This window comes from Mobula birostris, chromosome 3 (assembly GCF_030028105.1).
Source record: "Mobula birostris isolate sMobBir1 chromosome 3, sMobBir1.hap1, whole genome shotgun sequence".
NCBI classification, from domain to species: Eukaryota; Metazoa; Chordata; class Chondrichthyes; order Myliobatiformes; family Myliobatidae; genus Mobula; species Mobula birostris.
Genome location: NC_092372.1, coordinates 190,032,498 through 190,056,968, shown reverse-complemented (window position 1 = coordinate 190,056,968; position 24,471 = coordinate 190,032,498). Strand labels below are relative to the sequence as shown.

General features: G+C 39.4%; 1 protein-coding gene across 6 annotated transcripts in view; it reads left to right on the top strand.

Moving 5' to 3' along the window:
* The window catches only part of abi1a (abl-interactor 1a), an 82,806-nt gene that overhangs the window by 10,056 nt on the left and 48,279 nt on the right, over nt 1–24,471 (top strand). For all 6 annotated transcript variants that reach the window (XM_072253866.1, XM_072253868.1, XM_072253871.1 and 3 more), the window contains exon 2: nt 16,009–16,176. In XM_072253866.1, coding sequence (XP_072109967.1) covers nt 16,009–16,176 — 168 coding nt within the window. The remainder of the gene's footprint in view (nt 1–16,008; nt 16,177–24,471) is intronic.

Below are 24,471 nucleotides of genomic sequence, written 5' to 3'. Positions count from 1 at the left end.
TTCTGCTCTTAGGTGCTCTGTCTTTATGAATCAAGTGAACTTAATATACTCATTATAACCAATTCTCTAGAGTGGTCCTTATTTTAGAGTTATGGATTATAAACATTGCTACACCTGGACTGCTATATCCCAGTTGAGATTTAAACCAGAAAAGTTTGACTTCATTTTCCACTGAGGCAAAAACATAACTCCACAACTGTTGGAATATCATCTTTATTTTTGCTATGGGTGAGATAGGCATTAAGAAAACTTGGAAGTTATTTTATATTTTCTGAGTTTTGGTAGCAGTTCAGAAGTGGTTTGAGTAAGTAATTGAATGTGTTGCTTATTTGATTAATTGAATGCTGGCAGCATATGGAGTTGGAAAAGGAGGAAGAGAATCAAAATCAGATTTATTATCACAACATATGTTGTGAAATTTGTTGTTTTACGATGGCAGTGCCTGATTAAAAAAAAATTATTAGAGAGATTACAAAAATAATGCAAAAGATGAATAAGGGACCGTTCATGGACCATTCAAAAATCTGATAGAGGGGAAGAAGCTGTTCCTAAAATGTTGAGTGTCTTCAGGCTTCTATACCTTGTCATCAGTGGTAAAAAAATGAAGCAGGCATGTTCCAAATGGTGAGGATCTTTAATGGATGCCTCTTCTTGGGCATTGCCTTTTGAACATGTCCTCAGTAGTGGCAGAGTTATACCTGTGATGAAATTGACTGAATCTACAACCCTTTTGTAATCCTGTGCTTTGAAGCCTCACACCAAGCTATGATGCAACCCTACGTGACATATCAAACTCCTAATGAAGTGGAGCTGCTGGTGTGCCTTCCTGGTTGCATCATTGTATTGGGGTGCAGGACAGATCATCTTGTGCCCCAGGCTTGAAGCTGCTCACCATTTCCACTACTGACCCCTCAATGAGGACTGGTGTGTAATTTTCTCCCCTTCTTGAAGTCCATGATTAATTCCTTGGTCTTGTTAATGTTTGAGAGATTGTTGTAGTAACACTACTCAACCAACCAACCTGTCTCACTCTTTTATTCCTTTACCATCTGTGATTCTGCCAATAATAGGGTCACCAGATTTATAGATGTGTATAGCTGCACAGTCATGAGTGTAGAAAGAGTAGATCGGTGGACTAAGCACACATCCTTGAGGCACGCCTGTCATTGTCAGTGAAGAATAGATGCTATTACCGATCTCCACTGGCATGTCTCCCAGTAAGGAAGTTGTGGCTCCAATTTCAGAGGGAGGTATAGCAGCAGGCTATTGTATGTTTTCCTGTTGTCTATATGCTCCATAGCTGAGTGGAGAGCCAGTGACATTGTCTACTGTAGACTTGTTGGTAATTTGCAACTGGTCCAGGTTCTTGCTCAGGCAGTTGTTAATTTTAGCCATGACTTGTCCCTTGAAGCATTTCACAACAAATGAGTCCTGACGAAGGGTTCCAGCCGGAAACGTTGACTGGTCGTTTCCACAGATGCTACCCGACCTGCTGAGTTCGTCCAGCATGTTGTGAGTGTTGCTTTGACCCCAGCATCTGCAGAGTATTTTGTGTTCACAACAACTGTGTCTGGTACCTGACAGTAGTCATTGAGGCAGCTCACTCTGTTGCTCTTGGGCACCAGTATGATACCCTTTTGAAGCAGATGGGAACCTCTGCAGTAATGAGAGGCTGAAGATGTCCTTGAACACCACAGCTGGTTGGTTGGCACATGTTTTCAGTACCCTCCTGAAATGTTAATGTATTGGATTCTGTGAGAGTAATGCACTTCTGGATGGGAAGGAGATTTATCTAATTTCCAAAGGAACATGTATGTAATACAAATTTTTCTCTAACATTAAGATTGTAGTCAACTGAGGAGACTGGGGTAGTATGTTATATGTGCCGTTAAGAGATTTGAAGGTACACTGGGGATGAAGCAATTTAGGAGATAATTGAAAGGTAATCCCAACCTATATTGTTGAGATGAAGACTTTAATTTCACTTTCAAAGGTGACTAAGAGTTTAGTTGCAAGTAGATTGGTCATATGGATAAGGAATTCATTTAGTCTTCATTTTTGATTGAATTGGTTCACATCCCATTGAAGTAAAAGGAAGTTTGAACTTCATTACTATCTGTCGTCACTTGTTGGAGGGGTGGATATATGGACAGTTTGCAGTTGTGCTGGAAGCAAACAGTTTGCCAATGCTTGTTGAAACTTTAAATTAATTAAGCTTACAAGGCATTGAGCTAAGCACTAATGAAATTGGAAAATTGAACAGTACTTGTATGATGGGAAGAAAATTTTATGTTTTGGTGATGGGCAGACCTCACTATATAGTACAACACAGCCACTTGGCCCTTTGGGTCCACAGTTGCAGTTGTACAGTGAAGAAGTGGGCTCTACAGCCCACTATATCCTTGCTACCTAGTACTTTGTAGCCCTGTAACTTTTTGCTTTTGCAAAAACATCAATTTGTCTCTTTTTGCCACTTGACTGCAATTGGCACATGTTTTCAACTGGATCTCTGTAATTGGATCTTAAACTTCTTAACCGGAAGGCCACAGTATGGATCAGTGTTAATATCTCCTCGCTGGTGATCAATACTGGCGCACTTCAGGGGGTCTGCTCTACTCTATACCCATGACTGTGTGGATAGGTGTAGCCCAAATACCATCTTATAAATTTGCTGATGATACAACCATTGTTAGTAGAATCACGAATGGAGATGAGGGGGCATACAAGAGTGAGATATACCAACTAGTTGAGTGGTGTCGCAGCAACAACCTTGCATTCAGTGTCAGTAAGGCAAAAGAGCTGATTGTGGACTTCAGGAAGGGTAAGATGAGGGAACACGAACCAATTCTCATAGAGGAATCAGAAGTGGAGAGAATGAGTAATTTCAAGTTCTTGAATGTCAACCTGGTCCTACCATAAAGGTGCAGACGATGGCTATATTTCATTAGGAGTTTGAAGAGATATTGTTTGCCAATGAAAAGACTTGAACTTCTATAGATGTGGAGAGCATTCTGATAGGCTGCATCACTCTCTGGAGGGGGGCACTGCAAAGGATTGAAAGAAGTTACAGAAAGTAGTAAAATTAGTCAGCTCAGTCTTGGGTATTAGCCACCGTAGTACCCCAGACATCTTCAAGGAGTGGTGCCTCAGAAAGGTGATGTCCATTATTAAGAACCCCCATCACCCAGGACATGCCCTTTTATAGTTACTGTCAGGAAGGAGGTACAAAGGCCTGAATGGGAACAGCTTCTTCCCCTCTGCCATGTGATTCCTAAATGTTCATTGAACCCATGAACACCACCTCACTTTTTAAAATATATATTATCTCTGTTTTTGCACTTTTTAATCTATTCATTCTGCATATATATCTTTACTTTTTTCCTTTCTGTATTATCAGGTATTGCATTGAATTGCTGCTGCCAAGTTAACAAATTTCAAGACCCTTGCTGGTGTTAATAAACCTGATTCTGTAACTACATCGAGCTAATTTGCAGTAATTAATTTGAAGTCAAGTAATATTTATTTTGTAAAAACAGGAGCACCTTGTGGAAACTCGCCCTCTAGTGAGACCATGCACAAACTCAACACAGACTGTTTTGATCCAGTGGCAACAGAAGCCAGAATCTCCAAGCCATACCTGTGTCCTATAGTTTGAGAAAGTGAATCTTCTGAAGTTTGTGTGAAGCAGTGGTCTCTTCCGAGTGGATGAGATTTTAAGTTTAAGATTATTGAAATCGATGTTGCAGTGCATTCAATGTTCTTCAGTTTTGCATGAATTGTTGATACAGTCTGAGTCATTGTTTGAGATGGTGAATCAAGTGCTCAATTTTGTTTTTATCAACTACACAACAGATAAGTAATAAAAAAGTGCTGGAGGAACTCAGCAGGTCAAACAACATCTATGGAAAAGCGTAAACAGGCCAAGGCCCTGAATTGGGAGGGATTAAATGTTAACTATTCTGTCGTCTGTTTTTTTTTAGGTGATTTTAGAATATAAGGCCCCATCCTCCAGGAAAAAGTGTCCATTTTATTTATCATTCAGAAGACCTTACTGGAAATGCATTATGTGTAATGTTAGATTTGTGATTAGATGCTCTATATGGGGTATTTGCTATGAGGAGATTAGAGGTTTGGGGAATATCCAAAGATGTGATTATACAGTTGTTGAGCAATACAGCTTGGAGACAGACTTATTTTTCCCAGATTCCTATGCTGCCATATGTATTTATCTTGTAGTTGTTCTGTGGTCTTCTATGTCTAGGTGATTCAAATACTCATCAGGACACCTACTGTCAATGACTCTGCTTCCACCACTCTCTCAGGCAACCTCCCTCAGCCATGTATCCTCCATACAGGGTGAAAAAAGGGTCCTTGGATTCCTTCTAAATCCGGTGCTGCTTAACCTGAATCTGTATCAAAGACTATGTTGTTCACTCTAAATAACAAAGGAGAACGAATGAAAACTTTTGATAAAAGTTTGGTGAAGAGGTGTATATTTCATGATTTGAGCAAAGTGCTGGAGGAGCTCAGCAGGTCAGGCAGCATCCATGGATGGAAATGAACTGGTGTTTTGGCCCAAGACCCTTCATGAGCATGTTGGCTAAACTAGAGGATGCAGATTGATGTAAATGAATCTGATAAAAGAAGTAAATTGAGACTACTTGAAGGTGTGTGTGCTGCTTGGATTTCCAGCATCTGCAGATTTCTTGTTTAAGGTTATTAATTTCCATGTAGGTAATCTTTAGTGACTTTTATTGCATTTAACTGTTGTTAGCCTTGATTGCATAAGCCAATACAGCGTATTTGGTGTGAACATCCATCTTGTTTTGCAATGCAACGAATGCATTTAAAATGTAGTTACATTCTTATTTCTTTAAGGAATTTTCTGCACAATGAATTTGAGTAGAAGATGCATGCAAAATACCATTCTCCTGAAAGTTTTAAGAATTGGAGCATGTGATTTTACTGGTTTGGTATATTATGAAATTGGCTGACTGCTCATTCCATATTTTTTTGGGAGCTTAATTTGCTTTGCAAAACACTTTTTCAGTATCTTGAGCATTTTGGTGTATATATTCTACCTGTTGATAACTTAGAAAATTGAAAAGTTGTTAGAGAGGTTTATAAAAATTGTAGAATCAAGACGTGAAATAAAGTAAATATTTTGTGCACAAGTTCACTGCCTGACTTTCTCAGAATTCGGTGTCTTTTATTTTTTAAAAAATGAAGAATATTGATTTGTTCCCTCAGAAAAATTCTTCAGTCTTTAGAATGGAGATATGAAATTGCAGTCAATACCACTTTCCCCAAAATCTATTATGTTTACCTCTTGAAACAGTTTTAAGATACAAATTACTATAAATTTAAAAGAAGTTATGATATCCATTGTCTTCCATTTCCTGTTTAGTTTTTTTTTGGCTGGTAGTGCCTGATTTCTAAGGAACAATATTTTTTAACATTTGCTTCCTTTTGCTGCTCATAGTTTTGGTTAGTCATAGTTTGCTATACAGTCCAAAGTATTGTTGAAACTTTAGGGAGATTTGAGAATAGCAGAAGAAATTGGAAAGCTGCTTGTAAAGTTGCTCTTGGTTTACATTGGATGGCTTATCTAAGCCTCTTGAAATCTGAAAAGTTATAAATAAAAAAAACACACTGGACTGTGACTGCAGTGAGTGGATGAGAATTTCCTGATCAGCCTGATTCATGGCACTCAAATTAGTGCAAATATATTAAAAACTAGGTGTGGTTTTGTATCAGGATGTTTGAGATCTTGATTGCAAGTAATCTTTGAACACTAATTCGATTGTATTTGTGTACTGTAAAAGGATGGCATTTGGTGCTTGGCTAAGCATCCACTGATAGAAAAATATCTTCAGTGTAAATCAAAGCCTTTTAGATCATCTTTTAGGATCTCATGGAATGAAATAATTTTAATGTGTGGTGTATTGCCCCATATATGCTTTTTTTAAAACTATATTTTAGTATAAAGGAGTCATTGAGTACTACCGCTCAGAAATAGGGCCTTTGGCCTGTGTCATCTGTGTCAATCTGGTCGCTGCCTAGTTCCATTGACCTGCACTTGGACCATATCCTTTGTACCTCTCACCTGATCCAATCTTCTCTTGAATGTTACAATTGAACCATCGACCACTTCAGCTGACAGCTTGTTTCACACTTGTACCACCCTCTGGGTGAAGAAGTTGCCCCTTTCACCCTAAAGCTCTGACTTCTAGTTCTAGTCTAGCCCAACCTGAAAAGGAAAAGGCCTAAACGGCCTGCACGGATTCACCCTATCTATACCCCACAATTTGTAAGATCTCCTCTCATTCTTCTGTGCTTCAGTGAATAAAGTCCTAAGGTTTTCACTTTTACCTATAACTCAGATCATTAAGTCTCAGCAACATCCTTGTAAATTTTCTCTACATTTTTAAGCTTATTTTCTAGTAGATATCATTTAGTGGTTTACTGAGATGCTGACTTTTTTTTTTCTCCCATTCCCCATTCTTTTCTCTATATTACAAACTTGAAACCACAAAAAAGAAAAAAAATCTGCAGATACTGGAAATCTGAGCAACACACAAAGGAATTTGTATGTGTTACAAACTTCAAAACTAGTTTGGCAGCATCAGTCAGTTCAGACACGTGGCTCTGTTAATAGTAAACTTGTCAGTGCTTCATGGGACTTGGTCAAAATTTCACAAAAGCATTATGTGCATTTAGCTTGGGTACTTAAGAGCTTAGCCAAAAATAAGTAGAGCTTTAAACATGTTTAAAGAAAGTAAGGCAGGGGAACAAGCTTAGAACATTAGTTGATGAAAGCAAGACTAGTTGTGGTGGAGCAATTTCCCACTTGAAAATGACTACAGTTGGGACGAGCAGAGAATTGAAGGATAATTTGGGCTCTTACTTTGTAAGAATTGGTCATTTGAGATGATGCTATTGTCTCTACCCCCCCCCCCCCCCTTTTTATTGAAGTGGATTGTTTTACCATTGGCTATGTTGTTGTTAATGAGAGAGGAGATTTGTTTTTCAGCTGTCAGGAGATGCCAAAATTCATCACTGTCACATTTTTAAAGTGAGTCACTTTTCATATTTCAACTTAAAAACTGTACTTTTTCTGTCACCCTGATGCAATATAACCACTTCTCAATTGTGAAACATGTCTGGCAATTTTTAAAAAATGTTCATCACAATTGAAATTTAAATATTCAACTAACTATGTAGACAATGGAATGAAGTTTTTTTGACTAGACTTTAAACTTCATTTGGAATAAGTATTAGGCACATAGCCTGTGAAATTGAGTAAAATTTCTTTATTCCAATTTGTTTTTGTGAAATCAAGTGTTGGTTGTAATGAAAGTGTTTTTCAATCATCAGTTTAGAAACTTCAGCAAAATATTTGACCTTGGTTTGCTTGCTATTGTGTATTTTGCCTGATTAGTGTATAGAAATTAACTTGAAATAATTTGCTTTTAAGTATCAGGATGCATATTTTTTATTTATCATTAATTGGAGAATTGGTGATTTGAAATATTTGTCCATTCTGTAGCTTTGCACACACGTAGAAGGAATTTTTCTGAGTTTCATGGATTACATGAGACCCTTTCATTGTTCAGAAAATGTGAATAACTGTTCAATTGCATATTTACTAGTTAATATTTACTATTCTTTACACTGTAAATTTTTGAACTCGAACAGTATTGGAATATGTATCAGATTTGAACTGGGGCAGAGGAGAAAAACTGAAAGGGAATTGATTTGGTATAGAGGTTAAACTGAGACCTGTTATTGTATTGTTTCTGGAATGTGAGTAAAATGTTAATAGCCTGATTTATTTTGTGTGACTGAAAAATGAGGGAAAATGTACAACTGAAAAAATTAGATAATTAGGCCAGGCAATAATATTTTTTAAAACTTAGGAGATGTTCATAGAGGTTTTGAAAATTTTGGTTGTATTCTTATGTTCTTGCACAATTAAACAAGGAGAAGTTATGGCAGTCATGTGTTTTCTAATTTTTCTTGATCTTTTAGTAAGCTCTAAGCTACACTTGTAGTTGATGGTACTAAACAGCACACTTAAGTAATTTTAGCCAAATAACACAATTAGAATTGTAGGCAAAAAAAAACTAGCTAGATCAAAACTCAAGTAGTAAGTAACTTTTCTGTTTTAGAGAAACCTTTGTTTTTTAATCATTCAGCACATGCGCTAAATGTTAAGAATAATGTTTAAAGGGGCTTAATGTGCCATGTATATGTCAAAAATTGAATGGTTGTTATCTATTCATGAGCTGTATTTGGTTGATTTGTTTATGATTTGGCAGCAATAATTAGCATTTGTACTGCTTTTAAAGTTTGAACTATAGGTGTTTTCGTACTAGTTTTGGTTCTGGTGGTGGCCATTGCAATTAATTTGGATTACTCAGATTAAATATGAAAGCACAGGTGCAAAGGGACTTGGGAATTCTAGTGCAGGATTCCCTAAAGGGTTAACTTGGCAGGTTGAGTGGGTGATGAAGATGGCAAGGGCAATGATGGCTTCACTTCCAAGGATTAAAACATGAAGGCAAGAATGTAATGCTGAGAATTATAAGGTAGTGGTCAGACCACATTTGAAGTATTACATGTAGTTTTGGTCCCCTTAGAAAGGGAGGATGTGCTGGCATTTGAGGGTCCAGAGGAGGTTAATGAGAATAACCATTTCATTCTTGGATCAATGTACAAACCCATTTCCAGAAAAGTTGGGATATTTTCCAAAATGCAATAAAAACAAAAATCTGTGATATGTTAATTCATGTGAGCCTTTATTTAACTGACAAAAGTACAAAGAAAAGATTTTCAGTAGTTTTACTGACCAACTTAATTGTATTTAGAATTTGATGGCTGCAACACACTCAACAAAGGTTGGGACAGAGGCATGTTTACCATTGTGTTACATCACCTTTCCTTTTAATAACACTTTTTAATCATTTTGGAACTGAGGATACTAATTGTAGTAGATTTGCAATTGGAAATTTTGTCCATTCTTGCTTGATATAAGACTTCAGCTGCTCAACAGTCCGTGGTCTCCGTTGTCTGATTCTCCTCTTTATGATGCGCCATACATTTTCAATAGGAGATAGATCTGGACTGGCAGCAGGCCAGTCAAGCACACACACTCTGTCTACAAAGCCACGCTGTTGTAGCCTGTGCAGAATGTGGTCTGGCATTGTCCTGCTGAAGTAAGCGTGGACGTCCCGGGAAGAGACGTCGCCTTGATGGCAACATATGTCTCTTTAAAATCCAAATGTATGCCTCAGAGTCAGTGGTACCTTCACATACATGCAACTCACCCATGCTGTGGGCACTGATGCACCCCCATACCATCACAGATGCTGGCTTTTGCACCTTTCGCTGATAACAAACTGGATGGTCGTTTTCATCTTTGGCACTGAGAACTCGATGCCCGTTTTTTTCCCCCAAAAACTAGCTGAAATGTGGACTCATCTGACCATAGCACACGGTTCCACAGTCTTTCGGTCCATCTGAGATGAGCTCGGACCCAGAGAACTCACCGGCGTTTCTGCATAGAGTTCATGTACGGCTTCCTCCTTGCGTAATACAGTTTCAAGTTGCATTTCTGGATGCAGCAACGGACTGTGAGTGACAATGGTTTTCTGAAGTATTTCCGAGCCCAGGTGGCTATAATTGTCACAGTAGCATGACTTTTCTGTGCACTTTTCAATCTTATTTTAACTCTGTCCCAACTTTTGTTGAGTGTGTTGCAGCCATCAAATTCTAAATTTGTGTATATTTACAAAATACAATTAAGTTGGTCAGTAAAACTATTGAAAATCTTTTCTTTGTACTTTTGTCAGTTAAATAAAGGCTCACGTGAATTAACATATCACAAATTTTTGTTTTTATTGCATTTTGGAAAATATCCCAACTTTTCTGGAAATGGGGTTTGTATTATGAGCATTTGATGGGTCTGGACCTGTACCTGATGGCATTTAGAAGAATTGGTGGTGGGGAGGGTATCTTCTTGAAGGCCTGGGGAATATTGGAAGGTCTAGATAGAGGGGACATGGAGAGGATATTTAAATATTGGGAGAGTCTTGGACTAGAGAACACAGATTCAGAACAGAAGGATGTCCTTTTAGAACAAAGTTGAGAAGGAATTTCTTCAGCTAGAGATAGTGCACTTTGTTATTCATTGTCACAGACAGCTGTGGAGGCCAAGTAATTGGATATATTTCAAGCAGATAATGATGGATTCTTGATTAATAAGGGTGTCAAGGCATACATGGCGAAGGCAGAAGAATGGGGTTGAGACTGAAAATAAATCAGCCATGATTGAATGGCCAGCCAAACTCACTGGATTCTGCAGGCTGAATTCCGGAGGTTCACCACTCTCTGGCTAAAGAAATTGCTCTGGACGCTTCCCAATGCCAGCACATCCTCTGTTGGATGTGATGACAAAGACTGCTCATCATACTCTAAATAACCCTCCCTTCCCTTTTCAACAGTTGCTGCTTACCTGGTTGATCACTTCAAGCATTTGCTGTTATGATTACTGGCTTTCAGGGGTCTAATGTTTGGTGCATGCCCCTGAGTGTTTAAAAAGTAACAGTTTATGCCATCATGATATAAAAGTCGCTGGACTAATGATCCTGAGAATTGTGTAAATCCTACCAGCTAGTGAATTCAATTACAAATAAAATTAAATTGACAACATAGTTCAGTAATTAAAAATGTATATTGTCATTCTGAAACGTCTGGATTTTTATAAAAATCCATATTAATGTCCTTCATATTAACCTGCTGGTTCTGGTCTGAGATTGGAGACTCGTCAGTAGGTGACTCCATGCTGCTCTATAAAGAGGCTTAGCAAGCTGTGGGTTGTATCGTAAATGCAGGCCTGGTGGTGCATCCATCCTCTGAAGAAAGAAAGGCCATAATTATTTTACATAGTGTCACTGAAATTTTATTTCCCATAATATTGAGATTTTACTCAACATTAGAGTCCCCAATGTGTTCTTGCTTCTGCTGAGTAGAACCTGTCTTGCATTATATACAATTGGAATGTTTAATACTTCGGATTCCACCCTTAGTGTCCCCACAAAAGCACTTATTTTAGTTTCAGCCATATCTTAATTATGACATTCCTCTTTTGAGTTGTGTTGTGGGATGAAGTCCCATTGCAGGGATATAATCTAGGCTGTTTAAAGGACTGTTTTTAGATTTGGATAATCATTTAATGCTCCAGCATTCTTGTTGGATGGGTAGGATAGTAATTAGAAGAATAGAAGAGTTCTCTTCCTTGTCCTAGCCAATATGTTTCTCTAGATTGCGGTAATTAAGGATTAACATAGAATAGTACAGCCCAGTACAGGCCCTTCGGCCCACAGTGTTGTGCCGACCCTCAAACCCTGCCTCCTATATAAGCCCCCACCTTAAATTCCTCCATATACTTGTCTAGTAGTCTCTTAAACTTCACTCGTGTATCTGCCTCCACCACTGGCTCAGGCAGTGCATTCCACACACCAACTACTCTCTGAGTAAAAAAACCTTCCTCTAATATCCCCCTTGAACCTCCTACCCCTTACCTTAAAGCCATGTCCTCTTGCATTGAGCAGTGGTGCCCTGGGGAAGAGGTGCTGGCTATCCACTCTATCTATTCCTCTTATTATCTTGTACACCTCTATCATGTCTCCTCTCATCCTCCTCTCCAAAGAGTAAAGCTCTAGTTCCCTTCATCTCTGATCATAATGCATACTGTCTAAACCAGGCAGCATCCTGGTAAATCTCCTCTGTGCTCTTTCCAATGCTTCCACATCCTTCCTATAGTGAGGTGACCAGAACTGGACACAGTACTCCAAGTGTGGCCTAACCAGAGTTTTATAGAGCTGCATCATTACATTGCGACTCTTAAACTCTATCCCTCGACTTATGAAAGCTAACACCCCATAAGCTTTCTTAACTACCCTATCCACCTGTGAGGCAACTTTCAGGGATCTGTGGACATATACCCCGAGATCCCTCTGCTCCTCCACACTACCAAGTATCCTGCCATTTACTTTGTACTCTGCCTTGGAGTTTGTCCTTCCAAAGTGTACCACCTCACACTTCTCTGGGTTGAACTCCATCTGCCACTTCTCAGCCCACTTCTGAATCCTATCAATGTCTCTCTGTAATCTTTGACAATCCTTTACACTATCGACAACACCACCAACCTTTGTGTCATCTGCAAACTTGCCAACCCACCCTTCTACCCCCACATCCAGGTCGTTAATAAAAATCACGAAAAGTAGAGGTCCCAGAACAGATCCTTGTGGGACACCACTAGTCACAATCCTCTAATCTGAATGTACTCCCTCCACCACGACCCTCTGCCTTCTGTAGGCAAGCCAATTCTGAATCCACCTGGCCAAACTTTCCTGGATCCCATGCCTTCTGACTTTCTGAATAAGCCTACTGTGTGGAACCTTGTCAAATGCCTTACTAAAATCCATATAGATCACATCCACTGCACTACCCTCATCTATATGCCTGGTCACCTATCAGGCTTGTTAGACACGATCTGCCCTTCACAAAGCCATGCTGACTGTCCCTGATCAGACCATGATTCTCTAAATGCCTATAGATTCTATCTCTAAGAATCTTTTCCAACAGCTTTCCCACCACAGACGTAAGGCTCACTGGTCTATAATTACCCGGACTATCCTTACTACCTTTTTTGAACGAGGGGACAACATTCGCCTCCCTCCAATCCTCCGGTACCATTCCCGTGGACAACGAGGACATAAAGATCCTAGCCAGAGGCTCAGCAATCTCTTCTCTCGCCTCGTGGAGCAGCCTGGGGAATATTCCGTCGGGCCCCGGGGACTTATCTGTCCTAATGTATTTTAACAACTCCAACACCTCCTCTCCCTTAATATCAACATGCTCCAGAACATCAACCTCAATCATATTGACCTTGCCATCATCAAGTTCCCTCTCATTGGTGAATACCGAAGAGAAGTATTCATTGAGGACCTCGCTCACTTCCACAGCCTCCAGGCACCTCTTCCCACCTTTATCTCGAATCGGTCCTACCTTCACTCCTGTCATCCTTTTTTTCTTCACATAATTGAAGAATGCCGTGGGGTTTTCCTTTACCCTACTTGCCAAGGCCTTCTCATGCCCCCTTCTTGCTCTTCTCAGCCCCTTCTTAAGCTTCTTTCTTGCTTCCCTATATTCCTCAATAGACCCATCTGATCCTTGCTTCCTAAACCTCATGTATGCTGCCTTCTTCCACCTGACTGGATTTTTCACCTCACTTGTCACCCATGGTTCCTTCACCCTACCATTCTTTATCTTCCTCACCGGTACAAATTTATCCCTAACATCCCGCAAGAGATCTCTAAACATCGACCACATGTCCATAGTACATTTCCCTGCAAAAACATCATCCCAATTCACACCCGCAAGTTCTAGCCTTATAGCCTCATAATTTGTCTTTCCCCAAATAAAAATTTTCCTGTCCTGTCTGATTCTGTCCTTTTCCATGATAATGCTAAAGGCCAGGGAGGGGTGGTCACTGTCCCACAGATGCTCACCCACTGAGAGATCTGTGACCTGACCTGACCTGACCCGGTTCATTACCTAGTACTAGATCTAGTATGGCATTCCCCCTGGTCGGCCTGTCCACATACTGTGACAGGAATCTGTCCTGGACACACTTATCAAACTCTGCCCCATCTAAACCCTTGGAACTAATCAGGTGCCAATCAATATTAGGGAAGTTAAAGTCACCCATGATAACAACCCTGTTATTTTTGCACCTTTCCAAAATCTGCCTCCCAATCTGCTCCTCTGTATCTCTGCTGCTACCAGGGGGCCTGTAGAATACCCCCAATAGAGTAACTGCTCCCTTCATGTTCCTGACTTCCACCCATATTGACTCAAAAGAGGATCCTGCTACATTACCCACCCTTTCTGTAGTTGTAATAATATCCCTGACCAGTAATGCCACCCCTCCTCCCCTTTTCCCACCCTCTCTATCCCTTTTAAAGCACTGTAATCCAGGAATATTGAGAATCCATTCCTTCCCTGGTGCCAGTCAAGTCTCTGTAATGGCCACTACATCATAATTCCATGTATGTATCCAAGCTCTCAGTTCATCCCCTTTGTTCCTGATGCTTCTTGCATTGAGGTACACACATTTTAGCCCTTCTACCTTACTGTCTTTACACCGTTTATTCTGCTTCTCTTTCCTCAAAGCCTCTCTGTATGTCAGATCTGGCTTTACTCCATGCACTTCTTTCACTGCTCTATCGCTCTGCATCCCATCCCCCTTGCAAATTATTTTAAACCCTCCCGAACCATGCTAGCAAACCTACCTGCAAGGATATTGCTCCCCCTCGAGTTCAGGTGCAACCCATCCAATCTGTACAGGTCCCACCTTCCCCAGAAGAGATCCCAATGATCTAAAAATCTAAAACCCTGCCCCCTGCACCAACTCCTCAACCACGCATTCAACTGCCATCTCCTCCAATTCTTACCATCACTGTCACGTAGCACTGGCAGCAATCCTGAGAATGCCACCCTTGAGGTCCTGTTCTTCAGCCTTCTGCCTAGTTCCTGAAACTCACACTTCAGGACCTCATCCCTCTTCCTGCCTATGTCGTTGGTTCCAACATGTATAACGACTTCTGGTTGCCTTCCCTCTCGTACCAGGATGTCGTGCACCCGGTCAGAGACATCCCGGACCCTGGCACCTGAGAGGCAACAAACCATGCGGGTGTCCTTCTCACGTCCACAAAATCTCCTGTCTGCTCCTCTATAGAGTATAGAGTCTCCAATTACGACAGCTCTCCTCTTCTCCGTCCCACCCTTCTGCACCACAGGGTCAGACTCAGTGCCAGAGGCCCTGCCACTGTGGCTGACACCTGGTCAGTCGTCCCCGCCAACAGTATCCAGGACGGTAAACTTATTATTCAGGGGAATGGCTACGGGGTGCTCTGCACTACCTGTTTGCTCACCTTCGCTTTCCCCCCTCTGACTGTCACCCAACGACCTGCTTCCGACAGCCTAGGTGTGACTCCCTCCCTGTAGCTCTCATCTCTGACTGCCTCATTCTCCCTTATGAGTCGAAGGTCATCCAGCTGCTGCTCCAGATTCCTTACACGGTCTTCCAGATCGCTCAGCCGTATGCACTTCTGGCAGATCTGACTCTGTGGGAGAGGGGAGTTCCCCCAAGACTGCCACATCTCACATGAGAGGCACATCACCAATCTCAGGAAACATTGTAAAAACTAACTGCGAGCTGGCTTGTCCTCCGCCTCTTCTCGTCAAAGCCTCAGAGCTCCACTCCTTCACTGTCCCACTCACACACTGGCCACTTCGCTTGAGCTATCCCTCTATTTCTCTGTTTGAGCTTTTCAAAATGTTTGGTCACCTGACCTCGATTGCCCAATCAGCTGCTTTCTGCTGAGTCTGATCTATTCAAATCTTGATTGCACAGACCAACTGCCAAAACTGCCAGAATCTCTCGAGTCAAAGCCTCAAAGCTCCACTCCTTCACTGGCCCGCCCACTCACTCACTGGCTGCTTCGCTTTAACTGGTCATTCTAAGCTATTTATGGGATTCTATGTACACAAGTTGTAAGTTATATTTGTTTCATTACAGGTGGTGACCTGGTAAAGTTTTATGGGCGCTTTGGGAATGCTTGGAGTTGGGGGTAAAAAAATTGGTTGTAGTTGCCAAATTAACAGGTTCTAAAAGTAGCGATTTTCTGAGGAACTTTATTGTAGAAAATACTTTTTTTTTTTTTGCTTCCGAACTTGGAACAGTCCTCGCTACTATCTTTTTTTTATGTTTATGCTTATTTGTAGTCACTTACTAAAGTCATTTTAATATTGTGTTGAACTTCTGTCAAAATTGCGGGTTCTTGTATTGCCACATTTTTCATTTTGACATCCTTGTGTTGCAGTGTTTATTAATACCTTGTCCTCTCTCCTCTTCCCCCCCCCCCCCCCACTTTGCAGGCCCAAGACAAGAGAAAGGCCCTAGAAGAAACTAAAGCTTATACAACCCAGTCCCTTGCGAGTGTTGCTTACCAGATAAATGCCCTGGCAAACAATGTCCTCCAATTGCTGGATATTCAGGCCTCTCAACTACGGAGAATGGAGTCTTCCATTAACCATATCTCCCAGGTAATCGAAATTTGAGAATGTATATTTTCATGCAGGCTATAATGCAGAGCTTCTTTGTCAAATAATGTCTTGTATCTAGAACAACAGAAATAAAGTAATGATTTGATCACTTTACTGGACTGTTTTCAAATGATCTTGAGTTTTTAATTAAACTAAAATTTTTAAGTGCTATCTTTCAGACATGAATGGTGGGTTTTTGATTGAGATTTAAATTTTTTTTCTTGTCCCATATACATGTACTTTAACTTAATAAAACAACATGCTACTTGGTAACTAATCAAAACACTGACTTTATTGCCCAATGCATGTAACCACATGATTTACTTTATTTATGGGACATAAAAGAATAGAACTTCAATGACCCAATTGTAATCATAATCATGCAGTTAAACAGATGGGGAAATGGACACTTCGGCTCAACTTGCCCATGTCACAAGCTGCCTTATGAGTTAGTCCCATTTCAGAATCAGAATCAGGTTTATTATCACCGGTATGTATCATGAAATTTGTTAATTTAGCAGCAGTAGTTCAATGCAATACATGCAGAAGAAAAAGATAATAAATAATAACAGTATATGTATATTGAATACTTTTAATTTTATACTTTATTGTCGCCAAACAATTGATACTAGAGCATACAATCGTCACAGCGATATTTGATTCTGCTCTTCGTGCTCCCTGGAGTACAGATTGTGCAAAAACAGAAATAATAAATAATAAAATGTGAGGTAGTGTTCAGGGGTTCAATGTCCATTTAGAAATCGGTTGGCAGAGAAGAAGCAGCTGGTCCTGAATCACTAAGTGTGTCTTCAGGCTTCTGTATCTCCTACCAGATGGTAACAGTGAGAAAGGGTGTGCCCTGGGTGCTGGGGGTCCTTAATAGTGGACACTGCCTGTTTGAGACACTGCTTCTTGAAGATGTCTAGGGTACTTTGTAGGCTTGTACCCAAGATGGAACCAACTAAGTTTACGACCCTCTGCAGCTTCTTTCAGTCTTGTGCAGTAGACAGGGATGCAGCCTTTAGATGTCTTTGAGTGTTTTTGTTGACATACCAAATCTCTTCAAATTCCTAATGAAGTATAGTCGCTCTCTTGCCTTCTTTATAGCTGCATCGATATGTTGGGACAAGGTGAGGTCCTCAGAGATCTCGGCACCCAGGAACTTGAAACTGCTCACTCTCTCCATTTCCGATCCCTCTGAGGATTGGTATGTGTTCCTTCATCTTAACCCTTCCACAATCAGCTCTTTTGTCTTACTGATGTTGAGTGCAAGGTTGTTGTTGTGACACCACTCCACTCGTTTGCCTGCATTTAACCAATATCTATCTAAACTTTTATTATCATTGTATCTGTTGAAGTATCTTTTAAGTGTAATTTTGCCTGCCTTCACCTCTTGACAGCTCATAACGTATACTCACCATTCTCTTGGGCGTGGGGTGAGGTGGGGGTTTGGGTGTTGGTGGCTTGCCCTTTGGGTCTCCTTTAAATCTTTTGCCCAATTAACTTAAATCTGTGCCTCTACTTTTAAACTCCATTACCCTGCGAAGAAAGACTGAATTTGTATGTTCTTCCTGATTTTATAAGCCTCTAGTGTCAGTCTCGTTCTCTGCAGGGAAACCATTCCCAGTCTGTCCTTTTAACTCGAGTCCCTCAGTGGATCACTCCCTTGTGAATCTTTCCTGTAACCTTTCTAGCTTACTTGCATCCTTCTTAATGTGTAAGACTTTATCAGTTTAGATGAACAGTCTTGACCCAAAATATTGACCCATTTCCCTTTAGGTGCAGTCTGACCTGCTGAGTTCCTCCAGTATCTGCAGTCTCTTGTGTTTGTTTGTCTTTCTACTATATAGCAACCAGAAGTAAACACTTCAGGTGCTGTCTCAGTATTGTCTTGAATATCTGTAATACGACATTCCAACTGTTGTACTCAGTGCTTCAACCATGGGTCACCACTTTCAGGGATCTGTGACGTCACATTTGTCTGCCACTGTTTGCCCATTTTCCCTGATGATTAAATCCCTTTGTAGTCTTGGACAACCACCTTCAATGTCCACTACACCAATTTTGTTGATATCAGCTATTTTACTAATCTTGCCGCCTACATTCTCATAATATATGCCAACCAGCAGGGAAGTTAGCACTGACTCCTTTGGAGGCTGTAGGATGTTTGTATTTATGAGGAGTTTGTCCGGCTCATAGGCAGTTGTCTTGTACAAACAGCAATAATTACAGAACATTTGTATAGCATTTAATGGTACAAATACTATTTACCAAATAGCTCCTGAATTAAAGAAACAAGTAAATATTGCACCTAATTATTAGAGTTCTTCTGTGGCCTAAGCAATGTGTACCCACAGGTTAATTTATTATGTAAGTATGTATGCACTATACGACTCTGAGATTCTTCTCCACATAGCCCCAAAACAAAGTTAGAGCACAGAAGTCAGTTCAGAGAGAAACAGCAAACCCACTCTTCTGTACAAAGAAAAATGGCAACATGATCATTAACTTCCCCAAACTCTTGCCCCCTCCTGCACAAACTCAATGTACTTCTTTTTAAAAATTGCGCTATCTTACCAGATGTATACTTTATACCATTTTAGTTTTGGACTGATTGCAAATACTTTGAAATAATTAATATTTCCCTACTTTAAAAAGTACAATGTTTATACTCCTGATGTATAAGAATTTTACATCTTTTGCAGTGCTAAAGCATTACTAATGACAAGTTTGCCCTCAGTCTCAGTTTATGCATACTCTTGTTTTAACTGTTTAACTTTAAGGTTCAAGTCCAACTGGTACTTCTATGTATCCCAATGTACCATCTGGATTTGAGACAATTTCTGCACCTTGTAACTATTTAAAAATGCAAAAATAGGGAACAAATGATAATTCCTTTTAATTTAAATAGTTTTGAATGTCTGTATAATTAGATATAAAATACAACCACATGAGATATTGGAGGGCTACTTGGAGTTGTACAATCAGCATCTTCTTTTGTTCCCTTTAATTTTATTTAATAGGGAAATTGAGTGTACAGAATTTTTGTTTTATGTGTTTGAACAGTGAATTTAGTATATTTTTTCACTAAGTTTTGAACATATTTGCTTAATTGCTGACCTGTCAAATACTGAAGTTAATTGATGGGCTGACGCAATAAACTTTCCAGTATTCTTGGGGAAAAAACAAGAATTAAAGATCACAATTGTTTTATTGCATTAAATTCAACTGCAGGTGCAGAAGATGACTATTTTTAAGGTACATCCCAGTGAGACTGAATGAATAGCTTAAATGTACTTCAGTTTCCCATGTGCAATGATCTTTAGTGCTGAATTGTACCCCTTTTGAATTTAATTTGTTTCTAATATTGTAAGGAAATGTGTAGTAGATCTAAAACTGCATGTTAAGACAAGTGCTTATTTATCCTTTTTTTTATATATATGTAGAGAGAGGGAATCAGATTTGGGTATGATGAAACCAAGAAAATGTAGATTTTTGAATTTGGTAATTTGTGCCTTAACATCCATAACTATTAACCGGTTAGTTATTAAAACACATTTGTTTCACTATTTCACTAGCTAAGGTAAAGTGATATATTTAACTTGATCTGCTTTAAATATCAACAAAATTTGCACATTTCCTAATGGTTCTGAAGTAACGTATTTACCTTTTCAATTGTAAAAAGGTTTGGATAGTTTAGGTGAATAATAGTGTCTTGGCCACAACTGTAAATGTCAAATTTATATTAAATTCATGCAGTGATGTTGCAATGTTTTAAAAGCAGTTGTCCATTTGGATTCCATGATTAATATTACAATAGTTATTAGCTTTGCACTTAAAATTGTGTTTACTTGGGTTCCATTTGAGATTAAATGAGCTGCAGAATGATGTAAAGAAGGTGTTTGTTCATTGTGTCATGAATTTTTAGATTAAATTAAACTAATAACTCTTAACAAATTGATGTTGCATTTTTATGAAACTGCTTTGGTGGGAGCTCTTTCCTGGTCATTCACTTATTCAGCCAAAGTTTCATAATGTAAGAAATTTTCTGGATGAAGTTTCTTAATTGAACTTGCATTGACAGTGAAAAATAGTGTGCACGTGTTGTCTTAACTATTAAAATTTTTCTGGCCTTTTATATTTTCCTTTTGATAAGAACTTATGGGTCAGGCTTGTTTGGAATCCAGAGAGAGAGAGGCAGCTAATTGGATTCCTAATTGGCTCAGTAGCAGGAAGGAGAGTGTGATTGTTGAAGGTTATTTCATGGACTGGAGGCCTGTGATTAGTGGCATGTCAATCAGCCAGTGCTGGAACCTTTGTTCGTTACTTATAATAAATTATATGGGTGTGAATGATTAAGACATGGTGCCAAAATAAGTGATATTATATACAGAATTGTTATGAATGATCTTTTCATGTCCTGTATAAAGGATTCCGCCTACCATCCATGATGTAAATGCAGTTACTTTTTCTAGATTTATCTGTTAGTGTGTACCTGGTTGGTAATGGGAACAACCTGAAAGGGTATTGAGAGCTCACAATCAGTTTGGGTATTTTACATATTACAGTTGCATTTGGAAACTGAACTACTACAAACCATTTTCATTGCTATCCACTGAAATATTTAAACTTTTTGATGTTATTTTGATCAAATTGGCATGTTAAGCTGTTGGTGTTTAGTTGAAGGAGCATAACTGAGCTAGAGACATCAAAATTGAAATAACAAAGGAGGCCATCCTCAATATTTGAGTTCAGATTGACAATACTGAACATACTAAGTTTGTTTTGACATTCTTAAAATGCTTCTTAGTTTTGATCTAGATACCCTTGAACAACTTTGGTGCAAGATTAGATCGGATTTTCTTAAACAGTTGTTGTAAAGACCTCAGTTCTGATACTGAATGTTTGCAGATACACAGTGCTAGTTTAGAACACTAATTTATGTTGCAGTGCTGTGTAATTCTTCAGTTTACTGTCCTCTAGAGAGTAATATTCCTTGGCTTTTGGTGTACCTTAAATCTATATGACTGTTCCTCCGAGGCACAAAGTAACTAGCTGAACCTGATGCTTATGAGGGGGAAAGCAATATTAGAAACACATATTAGGTCAGGCTGTATTTCAGTGATTGGGTAGAATTTCTGAAAAGAGAATTTAATTGCTTAATATATACTTTTCTTACAGTGACAATTATTTGAATTGACAAGCACTATGTTACAGTAAATGGGTTTTAGGAAAATGCACAGAAGCCATGTCTCTAGTTCTTTTCAGTTGTGCAATATGTATATTGTTAATGGGAGTAATATTTGAAAATGTATAGGTATAAATTTAAGGTTGAATTTTCAGTTTGTATGTAGACTGTCTTGATCATTCAATTGCAGCATTTAGGATATTGAACGTGGCACCCATGCTACCAGTCAATAGACAGAAGGAGTGAAAACCACAGTTCTAAGTTCATGCTTTATAGTGCAAGTTATTGTCAAATGTGTGGGGGGTGAGGAAGGTATTTCAAACCATGATAATTAAGCAATTTTAAAGTGGTTTAGGATCTTAAACGAGTGATTACCAACATGGGGGGAGGGTAGCTCTTGCTATTGAACAAAACAAGGGAGATGTGAGGGGTTCTGCTGAGCACTGACTGTCGACAAGGTGCTAGAAATCAAGTAAATGGAAGGGAAGTGACTATCATTGTATGTCTAAACTTGCAGTGAAAATTAATACAAAAAGTAGGGGTGAAAGCAATTATTGATACAAAATGGTTGAATGATGTTAGGCATGAATTGAAGGGAAAATGTCTCACTGGTTTGAAAAGACATCAAGGGAGTGCAGATGAGGCTGTCATTAGTGTAAGTATGTGGATTGATTCATTTCCAAAAAAAGTAATAATAGGAGTAGGCCATTCAGCCCTTCAAGCCAGCACCACCATTCACTGTGATCATGGCTGATCATCCACAATCAGTAATCAATCATCCGTAACTTGAAGATATTTTTCTCTGCATAACTAATTCAATTGAGATGTTTGATGCCTTATTGCCAGATTCCAGGATTCTTATCTGGTAGATAGAGTACATCATCAACATAATCATGGCGGGGGGGGGGGGGCCATTATTGAAGTTCATTGATTATAAAATTAATTGCACAGTAGTTGGGAAGAAACTTGCTTAGTAATCCAGATGACTAAATGTTGGTTAATGATCCAGGTATTGAAAAGATGCTGAACTAATTTATGTTCGAAGAACAAAGCCCTTAACTCTGGAGTCATCAGGACGCCGTCATGACAGCATTTCTTTTTAGCAGGCTTTCTTATTTTTACGAGGCCGATTTGCTAGCTTGACGCTCAACCCAGCACAGATGGAAAGTGTGCAAGGGAGTCGGTTGGATTCGAATTCGGGGGCCTTCGCTCCGAAGTCCAGCGCTGATGCTACTATGCCACCAGCTGGCTAATGTTCATTTACGTTCATGTATGCCTAAATGTCTCAAATATGTTATCAAATCCACTTCCCTGGCAGTGTTCCTACCACTTTTTAAAAAAATATAATAAACTTGCTTTGCACATCTTTAAACATTCCCTAGCTCAGCCTTGTGGTGTCTAGAATTTGACATTTGCACCCTGGGAAAAGATCATGACTATCTTATTTGTGTTTCTTGTAATTTTAAGTACTTGTGTCAGGTTGCCCTTAAGTTTTCACTCTCCAGGAAAATGATCCATATTGTCCATCTTCATTGGTAATGTGCTGCAATCCTGCCAACATCCTGATGAAACTCTTCTATTCCCTCTCCAACTCCTCTAAATCCTTCAACTCCTTCAGGATTGAAGAACTTTACAGATTTGGCCTAACCGACATTTTAAACAGCTACACCATGCTTTTCCCAACTCCTGTACTCATATTCTAACACACTGCCATTACCACCTTATCTATTTATATTGCCCCTTTCAGTGAGCTATGAACCTGTGCTCTAACATCCCTATGTAAGTCAGTGCTGTGTTTACAAATGCTTCAAGTGTCCTGCCATTTACTACGTACTCTTCTTGCATTTTATCTAATAAAATGCAACACATCACATTTGCCCAAACAGAATTCAAGAATCAAAGATCAACTCCATCTGCCATTTCTCTGACCATATTTTCAACTGATCTGCATCCTTGGACAACATTCCTTATTTCTGCATTTCCACCAAATTTTGTCATCTGCATGTAGGATTTAAAAACTCAAAGTTTGAAACTACACTGAAATAGTTGACAGAAGTCCGAACAATATTTCATTATGTGGCAATATTTGAAAAGGACAGTTTCATTCTAAGCATCCTTTTCTTTTCTGCTGTCAACTTTTAATAGGTGGAAAGGCTCAGACTTGAAAGACTGTTTGCTTATGAAGATACTCAACAGAAAATTACATAATCAAGATATTTTCGAGAGCTCAATATGCCCAAGTTATATGAAGTATTGTGCCAAAATCCTCAGTGCCCAGCAAGAGCTGAAAGAAATGATTCATTTTTGTATTTGGCCTTAACCTAATACAAATGTATTCTGTGCCCCAATGCTATGTACACGTCGAAGTAAAGCAATGTCACTAATTTCACACACTTAAAATAGATCACATGAATCACAGTAAGCAATTCAGAGTCAGAATTAGGTTTATCACTGTCAGGTAAAATTTGTTATTTTATGACATCAGGGCAAGACATAAAAACAGCAATGAGTTGCATTTAAAAAGTAAGGATCAAAAGAGCAATGGTGAGCGTTTTGACCATTCAGAAATCTGGTGCAAGGGAAGAAGCTGTTTCTAAAACATTGAGTGTAGGTCTTCAGACTTGCATACCACCTCTCGGTAGAAAGAAGACACGCCCCGTATGGTTAGGGTCCTTGATGATGGATGCTGCTGCACTGAGGCACCAGCTTTTTGAAGCTCTCTTTTGATGGGGAGGATTGTGCTTGTGATGGAGTTGGCTCCATCTATAGCCCACTTTAGTCTCTCTTGATCCTGTGTATTGGAACTTCTGTACCTGGTGATAATCCAACCAGCCAGAAAGCTCTCCACCATACATCTGTAGAAATTTGCTAGGCTTTGGTGACATAGCACATCTCCTCAAGCTCCTAATGGTGTATCCCCACCGGTGTGACCCCTTAACTATTGCATCAGTGTATTGAGCCCAGGATAGATTCTGAACTGTTGATGCCCAGGAATTAACCCGTTCTACCACAAACCCATCAGTGAGGACTGGTGTGCCTTCCCTTTCTGGAGTTCACAATCACTTCCTTGGTCTTGCTGACGTGGGTTGTGAGGTTGTTCTTGTGAC